Source organism: Cyprinus carpio, chromosome A15 (assembly GCF_018340385.1).
Source record: "Cyprinus carpio isolate SPL01 chromosome A15, ASM1834038v1, whole genome shotgun sequence".
In the NCBI taxonomy this organism is placed as follows: domain Eukaryota; kingdom Metazoa; phylum Chordata; class Actinopteri; order Cypriniformes; family Cyprinidae; genus Cyprinus; species Cyprinus carpio.
This window is the reverse complement of record NC_056586.1, coordinates 8,213,115-8,222,989: the sequence shown is the minus strand read 5'-3', so window position 1 is coordinate 8,222,989 and position 9,875 is coordinate 8,213,115. Positions and strand designations below refer to the sequence as shown.

Here is a 9,875-nt window from a genome sequence, read left to right as displayed (position 1 = left end):
TTTAAGGTAACAAAAGAGATTATATATGGCGTTGCTCTAGACGGATCTATTCCTGGCTAATGGGCAATGTAGTGAAAGGGGAACCTGATCCTCTGCAGGACGTCTAGAAGTCAGCAGGCTGACATTTGGCCACCGATAGACCGGTGTGTGTTTGGTTGTAAGGGAACACTAAACCTCAGTGGAGTTGTCAAAACAAAGGGGCCGCTCTCACCAGGACTGACTTACCGACTGTCAACTCATGTATGTGTACGGTGAAAAGGTTGATTATGACAGAGTAGTGGAATACTGTGTTGTATGAGAAAGTAGCCTACAATACTAAAATCTGAAAAAGAAGTCAGGCTAGTTTGGTTTAAAAATTTGATTTACATTTTTTTTTATAACAATTCTTTACTATATGATCCAAGACTAAATCTGAAATCTGGACATCATTCGATTTAATACAGTTTGAATGATTAGGGATCTGGATTTGGTGAATTTTAGGTCAGGAACTGTGTGTTGAGTAAGAAATTAACACATAATATAAAATATATTTTATATATTATATATAAAAGGGGGGCAATGTTACATCAACTAATGTTCAGTAGTTGCACATATCCACGACTTGATATACAGCCGTAGAACACACTGAAAAGACTATCCAGTCATGTATAACATCAGGGACACCAGACCAGGAAATTGCACTTTCACTGCACTCTGTCCTTTGCATTTTTTTTTCTTATTCTTTAATTGTATAATATGTTGATATGTCTTGTTGTTGTTGTATTTATATGTGCGCACTGGAAGCATAATTATTCGTGTCACAAGACATGACTTGCCTTGAACTTTACTTGCTAAGTTACATATATTCAGTAGATTGTCTCTTATAAAGATAAAATATATAATATTTTATTATTTTGTGTTATACTGTTTTACCTTTACTTTTTTCTTTGTATTGCGACACTTCACATGTTCCTATGTTTTTGTATTTATCATTTGTCAATCTAAATCTCCATATCGAACAAATATTCTGATGTAAATATTTTATTTACATAACAATGTAGCCTTAAATACTGATATCTGTGCTATGTGATTGCTCTAGTAGCACTTAGATTTAGATGATCTCCAACATGTATATAACCATAAAAGAAAACAGTTCATTCAATCCCTTGTGAAAGTAGTGAGAATGCAACGGATACTTCCTTCTTTTACATCGAATGGTGAAATTGTTGCAATTGTGTAGTAGTGCTGCCTAACACAATTAAAAGTCAAAACAACAAATGGGATTTACATGCATACAAACAGTTAAGCTTACAGAATTTGTATCTCACAAGAGACTCTCTTTGTAAAATTGATTTGTTGTAACATATATGTTGCTAACAGAAGGATGCAGAGGTGAGGTGTTGTTTTAGGGCACATGTATACCATACTTACATTGTTTTTCAGCATTGTTAGAAAACAATTGTACAGGTACCGATTCACAGGCCAAATTTTGAAATTCTCTTTGCCCCTGCACTTTTTTCAAAATTATGCTGTGACATTTCCACAATTAGAAAGATTTAATCTTTCAGACATGGTATTTAATAAATGAGTGATGCCATGTTTTGTCTACATGGTTTAAACTGAGGTAAGTTTCTTTTACAGTCAGTATGAGCATGCTTACACTTATATGAGCCATGTCAAACACAACAGTTCAACTGTTTTACTTGCTATGAATAAAAAAAAAAAAAAAACGATGACAATAAATAATGTAGTGTGACCTGAGACTTGAGAACAGAGACGATTTTCTCCTACAACACAAGTAAACCAAACCAAGATCTGCAGCATTAGCAAGTGGTACAATATGAATTTAGAGAAAATTTTATTGGACAGAACTTCGTAGGCTACACTCCGTATAAAAAAGTAAGTTATAAATATTTTCCAGAAGACGAAGGCTGCACATTTTGAAAAAGTATATGATAAAAGTTTATTCTGTGGATTTGGAACGCTCCTCACGATTAAAGTAAAATCTGAAAATGCTTGGAGAAGGGTTTTGACACCTTGCTAGTAAAGATTCGCGAGACAGAGCGCGGGACTTTTTTTTTTTTTTTTTTTCGTCTTTCATACTAAGTGCGCACCTGAAATAGGTGTGTCCTCCTCATCCTTCAGCCTTCAGAGGAGTGTCTCGGCTCCTTTAAGGCAGTGAGCCGGGCTTGTGGAGGCAGGGGAGAGAGAGAGGGTTATTCTCTAATGCTCTGAGGCAGAGAGGGTTAGCAGCACACGAACCAATGCGATTAAAGCGCCACGCAGGAGGAAGATGCGCCTGCTTGCAGCCTGCTGGACGGCGAGAGGTGCTCAAGAAGATGGTCTGACTCTGGGATCTCACCTTTGTTCCTGCCACTTCAGCTTCTCCGGACTTTCTTTTCATTCCCATTTCTGATTAAACATCTATGATTTACTCTCCCCTGTTTAGTTCCTTTTCTACCCTTTTTTTCAAAAATATTTGGTTCCCCTCGGTTTAAATGACACACTTGAACGGCACCGTTGCTTTTGCTTTGAAAGTTTTCTTTCTCCTCCGCACCTCCACCTGCTCTGTTGAAAGACGCTCCTGAATCAGCATCGCACCTGCATCCAGCATCCCCCCTGAAGCACAGCAGCATCCGGAGAGCATCCGAGCTTTAACCAAGACAATCACAATAGAACATCCGCACATCCTTCATGCGCAACGACCGGGCGCAAAAGCGCACACATAATACGCACGGTGGAGATCTGCTCAAGTCACTGGCACGGGAAATCTGGACTGGCTTTTGTTTTAACCTTACAGTTGCCATTCTGAGTGGGGGATCAGGAAAAAGCAGTGGACAAAGTGTGCGGAGTGAAAAGAGGAAAATCTAGCTTGGGGATTGAACGCAGCGGGGCATGTGGATATTGGCATTTCTCTTTCTCCAGAGCATCCTGAATGGTTAGTCTTGATTTTTTTTTTCTTCTATAATTTCAAACTTAATTTACTCTCATTAGGACATTCTGTAAAGGGTGTAATGTATGCCAATTTATTTCAAGATATTGAATGGTTTCACGGGTGGTCACCTAGGCTGGGAGACTTCCATTCCTCTAATCATTTGTAAAACCACTTTATTAGTCACATTATGGCCTTGATGATGCCAGTACTATATAAGCACTGCGTACTGCAAAATCTCCATATAATGATTCCTGTGCACACACAGGAGCCTCCGGCAGGTATTGCACAGGTTTCTTGTCGGTTGGTTTACGCATGGGAAGATGTTAATGAATGTGACCTCTTGTTTATCACACTGAGTGTTGTAGAAGCTACTCACCCATGCGCTTTTCGTTTTCAATGTTGCACGGTCTATTTTAAAAATCTGTTTCTTCTTCTTCTTCTAATTTTTATCCACAATCACTGTATTTAACGTATTTGACGTATTTAATATTGGTTCTGTGTGCTGCGCCCTCCACCTTCCGTGTAACTGCTTTAAATCAACTTAGTTTAATTTAATTTAATTATGGACGGCAATAATTTGTTTAACTGATAAAGGCTTTATTTTTTAAAGGAGATTTTAAATAAACTGAGGCATTGTATTTAATTGGTTTATTGTATAAGCACAGTCATTTGATGGTCGATAATTAACACTGGATATTTAAACATTTAAGATGGGCACATCAAATGAAATTATTACATCCAGTTATTTTTGTAACATTCTGTTGTGCACTTGAGCCTGACAGTGGTTGGACAGGAGTGAAAAAAAAATTTGTCATTTCCTTTATCATAATTTAATCATTTTCATATGATAAAACATAGGTCATAAAACACAAATCATACAGCTGTATTTACAAAATTAGTCTTTATAAACAGATTTTTTTTTTTTTTTAAATAGCTTGCTGACCATACTTTCTAAATTGCATATCTAATGTGAGACATTTTCTTTTCTAATATGAAGTATTAAATCAGTGGTGTACAAATTGTTGAGAAAAAAAAAAATTTATTTTATAAAAAAAAAAAATATATATATATATATATATATATATATATATATATATATATTTAAAGATCCATAAGAGAGGGGAGTAGGGGTATATATATATATATTTAAAGATCCATAAGAGACAAATGCAGGGCAGTCACTGAAAAATACTACACAACGCCTTAATAGCTGTGTGTATGTGTGTGTGTACTTAAGGGACTGCGCCTGCGTGGATGCATGTGTGTGCAGCAAGAAATTTAAAGCCGTCTTTAGATTTCATGAGTCCAATTGTGCCTTAAGCATTATTTTCCTATCTTTCCTACCTGTTTTTAATACTGCACCTTCACACCAGTGTAAAAAGGTGTGATTCGGCTAAACTGGAGAGATGCTCAATAGGTGCAAACATGGAAGGGTGTGTACGTAAGGAGGGAGCCATGGAGGGAAAAACAGAATGAAGCGAGACGGGAAAAGAGACTTATCTCTTCGAAAAATTGCAGACAGACAGACATTGTAGAGGGAAGGTTACTGCATGATGCAAAGAAAGGAACAGAGACCTGTGCTTGGAAGATAAAAAAAGCGGTTTTGAGGATTTGAAGTAAAATGGCTATTGGGCAAATGCTGGCACGAGTCCTCAATGTGAAGCTTTGAATGGCAGTCATTTTGAAGCGGTGAGGATGTTACAAAAGCTCACCCTCAGAAAACAACAGAAATAATCCTCCTTTTCAGAGAAGGGAGATAAATACACCCTACTCTTGTTGTTTGAGCTCGAAACACAAATCTCTCAGAGGCATTTCTCACTTCGGGCAAATATGAAATAAAAAATATTGAGATGCATTTTGTAATAACTTTGAATTGAAATTGCGCCACCCTGCCTCAGCTGAAACTCATAAAAGAGCAGTAAGAACTCATCAGTCACCATCGCCCAACAGAGCAGACAGTGAAATGAGACGCTTGCTAGCTTTCCTGCTCTTGCTGGATGTGCTTTAGCTTTATTTATTTTATTTATTTATTTATTTTTTTGTATTCTTATAAAACCAGCACATATGTGATTAGTGTGCAGCACGCAGTCTTTAAAAATTCTTCATTTTAAATTAGCGGTTGATATCTTAATATGATAATTTATTAATTGAGGAAAAGTTATGCATATAACTAAGTACGATTTTTTTCTGTGTCCTTTTGTATGATCTAAGAATAAACAATCTTCCCATTATAAGTAGCCACTTTCTCATCTCAGAAAGCAATTGTATTCTAGAAAATTCGAGCCTCTAGTCTGGAAGGTTTATCACATGCTGCTTGGCCTGTCACTATGGAAACGTCTATTATTAGAGCCGTAGTCGCGTATCAAATAAGGCCGTTTTGTGCATGAATGACCCCTGACGTACAATAAAAGGGCATCTATTGAAGATGTATATTATTGGTTTGAATGCAGGTTGTTTAGTATTTATCTATTGCTATTTTATTAGGGAACAGTGTTTTTATCAATAATCACATCAAAATTAGTTTAAAAATCCTGTTAATACTTTAAATCATTTAAGATTAATATATATATATATTTATAACATTTTAAGATGGTATTTTTTATTCGTATGTGCAGCATTGTCTAACAGATATAGATTTTTTTTTTTTCTGTAAGTAAAAAGATACTCTACAACTGTTGCTTGTGCATGACAGCCATGTTGTGCAAAGAAATCCAGATGCTATATTGCTGTAATATACTGAATTTCTATAGACATCTAATAACAGAATATCAGTTAGAAAAGGAATGCCTGATTTAAAGCAAAACAGAAAATAGTAAATACAAAAAGCTGCTTGGGATGAGCAATGTAAGTGCCTTAGATCTGTTACTTGAAAATTATAATCCGTCACTTGTTGTCCACGAAAACACATACAGTCACATGCAGGCACAACGGATTATAATCTCAGCCGTGTAAATCCTGTATTAAAACATGCTGCTGTTGTTACTGGGATTATATAGTCTGGGCAGTAACTGTTATACTAACAGAATTATACAAACTAATCTAAGTGATATGAATCAGAATAATGACTTTATTTCATGTAATTTATTTTCTGTGATTTCTTCAAGAGTCTAAGGAGAAATGCAAGGAGTGATTTGAGTAAATTTGGCTGTGTGGAACTGTGTGTTTGGTGGGAGTTAATCTATTGGGGGCAATTAAGGCAGTTTGCTGATTAGAGGCCCATCTGTTCAAGTTTGTTAGACAGTCCTGTAAGACTTATGCCCTGCAATCCTCTTTTACCTATTTAAAGATTCGGAGTTGGCGTCCTTAACAACTTCCTCCCCATCCCCACCCCAATATACACAGCACACACACACACACACACACACACACACACACACACACACACACACACACACACACACACCCACCCACACATATATATATATATATATATATATATATTTGCTCAATTTGTTAAGTTGTTTACTAATGCAGTTCATGCAATAGATGCTTCTGTGGTTAAACAGGATATTTTCATCAAGACGAGACTTGAATGAGTCAAACCACCCACTGACTTTAATGTTAGCCACTGATTTCACCGTTGTCTTTGGATAATATTAGATTACCCAGTTTTTATGTATTTACTTAAGGACTGTAGACATTTTTTTATCACTTTAGTATGAATGAAGGATTGTAATTTGAAGTGTTGTTGATGTCAATACAGCTCCCTCAATAAATGCTATAGGACTATTAAAATATGGGCTGTATTGATATAGATATTGATTTAGAAAAAATGTCAGAATTTGTTGATTGAGAAAGGCCTATGTCATAGTCAGTTCTTTAGAGGACAAACATGTTTAGAGGTCATTTTGAAGACAACATGGAGTAATAGTAGTCCTATGACTGTTGTTTCATTTACTGTACTATATGAATTCAATTATTTCATTATTTTGTATGATTAGAATAATGCATATCTACTATTATTTAGGCATATATAGATAGATTTATATAATTAAAACTATATTTTGTTTCAAATTCATGCACATTTAAGATAACCATAGGTTTTGTTTCATTTAAATGTTATTTAAATGTAATTAATTATTTATTGCATGTACAGGTGGCTGCAAAATGCAGGTTTCTGACCTATAACCTTAAAGTCAGAAAAAGCAAAGAAAGCTATAAAGGTCAAGAACATTTCTAATGCTTACTGTAAGTATTTTTTTCTTGCTTTCACTTAGAAAATATAATATTGATTTCTTGAAAAAATAACTAATTTGATATGAAATAATTATCTCTTTTCAATATTAATTTTCTGTTTTGATCAACACCTAGATTACACTCTCAAAATGCTCTCCAAAAGACTTTTGAAATTATCAAAAAATTTTAACAAAAGCCTTATAAATCAAAATTATAAGGGTTATTTCACATTTAAAATGGCTGATTCCTTTTTCTAATTTACAAGGATCATGTAATAATAATAATAATAATAATAATAATAATAATAATAATAATAAGAAGAAGAAGAAGAAGAAGAAGAAGAAGAAGAAAATCTTTAATTTTTGTTTAATGCTTTATCCTTCCAAGATGTGGAAGTGACATCTGCCTAATATTTATCAACCAAATGGATCTGTCTGTCATCAGTGCCTTCTGTATGATAGCATCATATGACTTTTGTCTCTAGTGTGCATCTCTCTATTCGTGCTTTCTCTGCACCCCTGTCTTGTTATTTTTAAAATAAGACCCAGAGAGAGGAATGTAGGCTGAGGTATCTGTGACCTAGGTGGGAGATAGTGACAGGGTGACAAATGACCAGAGCTTGCTTTCTCAACTTTGTGATATATTTTTAAACATGGCATAGACTGTAAGATGTAAGACCAAGTTGGTGGTTGGTATTTTTATCTGCTTCTTTTCAGAGCACTGTCACTTTTGCCAGATGTTTGCTTTTAGTTGTATGTATGTGTGCACATGTGCATTTGACCCAGCCATGATACTGTCTTGTTCTTATTCATTTCAACATTATCTTTAGAGAATGAAATTTTACCCATAGTATCTTCGTCACTGGACTGCAAATATGCCATCAACCATATCAGCTGTATCAGTATTAGCAAGACAAGTCCAGGATCAGTATGGTTTTCACATGTCCTTGTCCAAGATTTTACCATTATAACAATAGTTTCTGACAAAATACCATAGCTGTAAAATTATAATAAACAGTGTAAGAAGCTTTCAGTTCTTTAATCATTTTAATAAATTTTTTGATGACAGTTTTATGGTAATTACAGTATGTTATGGTGGAAGAAACTATCATTACCATTAATTTTTGCATATTGTTATTACATATTTATTACATTTTTTATGTTACAGAATTATTTTTCTCAGTTTGCACAATGGAAAGACATTATTTTTTGTCTTTAAAATAATTTATTGCACCTTTCGACAGGATTTCCCTGTTAAATCACTGCATTTGAAACACATTGCTGTCCTTCAGTTCATAACAGCTGTCTCAGCTCCAGAAAGCATGAAGATGTTGCTTTTTGATGTGTGTTTTAGCAGTTAAATGTCTCATTAGAGCGGCAGTTGCCTGAGGTTTATTATGTGTTGCTCTCTCTCCTCTATCAGCTGTTCCCCACAAGTGATTATGCTAATTGCTGTTTGATCAGATGATTAAATTATAATTCGATTAATCCAGGGTACTAAATGCACTGAATATATTTGTGTCTGCTCGGTTGGCTGGCTGGTTGTGTAGAGCAGTGGTCTCCTGTCACCTTGCTAGCACACATAAAAAAATAAAAAATAAAAAATAAATGCCGCGTGACAACCTGAAATGGGAAGAGAAACACTCTGCAGAGAAGAGGGCTGGGGAGGGGTGCTGTGTGTCCTGTTTCCTCCCTTTCAGAAAACGCTACAGTGCTGTAGCCTAAAGATGGACATGTACCACTCTGATACTAAAACAGTAAAAATAAAAAAAAACATCCATTTAGATAAAAAAGGTCATATATAACCTTAAAATAAAAATAAAAAGAAGAAGAAGAAAAAAAAAATATTTTTTTGACTTATTTTCTGTTACATATAATAATATTTATTATATGATATAAGTATTATTATTAAAAAAGTTAATATAACTATATAATATATAATAATAATAATAATAATAATAAAAAGAAGAAGAATTGATTGCATTATGATAATGTGAATTTGTGGGAAATTGTGCTTAATTCTGAAGAAAATTATGTAATCTTCCAAGTATTTTGTAATTGCTTCATGGTGGCAGATTAAGCTCAATTTCTTAGTAATTTCGTAATAATAAAAAGCCTAATACTGTCTTGTGATAAAATCAATGACCCACTCTGGATTTATGCTATACCATAGCTTTGACAAAATCAAAACATTTAAACCAGATATTCTCTGCATTACTGTAAAGCTATTTTCTCATCAGTGATGTGATTAGTTGCAAAGTTAGACTGCAAAGCAAGTTAATGTTACAAGGTTAACATTACAAGGTCTGTTGCTATGTATACATTACCCTAGTCACATTTAAGACATTATTTGTTGCTACAACATATTGGCTATATTCAGAATACGATACTTTTTTTTCTGCTGTAGGTGGTATGTATTCTCTGCAAAGTAACAGTGTACTACATTTAGGGATGCATGATAAATATCGGCACGATATTAATGCGCATCTTGTCAGTAAAGCCAGTTCTGTAATAATACGATACTTTTTTACAGCAGCATTGCTCTGCCCATTTATACTGTAAATGCACAAACCTGATCATATTTTGCGCAGCTTGTGTGAAACGGCACTGCATGTTTAGAGATTTACTGCTGACTACAGAACCGACTTTACTGACGAGATGCGCATTAAATATCATGCCGATATTTAACGTGCATCCCTAACTACATTTTCTACAATGTGAGATATGCAACAGACCATGCTATGCTAGTGCTGTATGCCATAATGCAGTGTTTAGCTTGACCTTCT

General features: G+C 34.7%; 1 protein-coding gene across 2 annotated transcripts in view; it reads left to right on the top strand.

The window, feature by feature from the left end:
* The first annotated feature begins 2,111 nt into the window (after window positions 1-2,111).
* LOC109103454 (Down syndrome cell adhesion molecule homolog) overlaps window positions 2,112-9,875 on the top strand; it is a 127,953-nt gene continuing 120,189 nt past the window's right edge. The window contains exon 1 of one of the 2 annotated variants that reach the window (XM_042770907.1): window positions 2,112-2,917. In XM_042770907.1, coding sequence (XP_042626841.1) covers window positions 2,875-2,917 — 43 coding nt within the window. In that variant the 5' untranslated portion in view covers window positions 2,112-2,874. The remainder of the gene's footprint in view (window positions 2,918-9,875) is intronic. The other variant, XM_042770906.1, reaches the window with a different exon arrangement.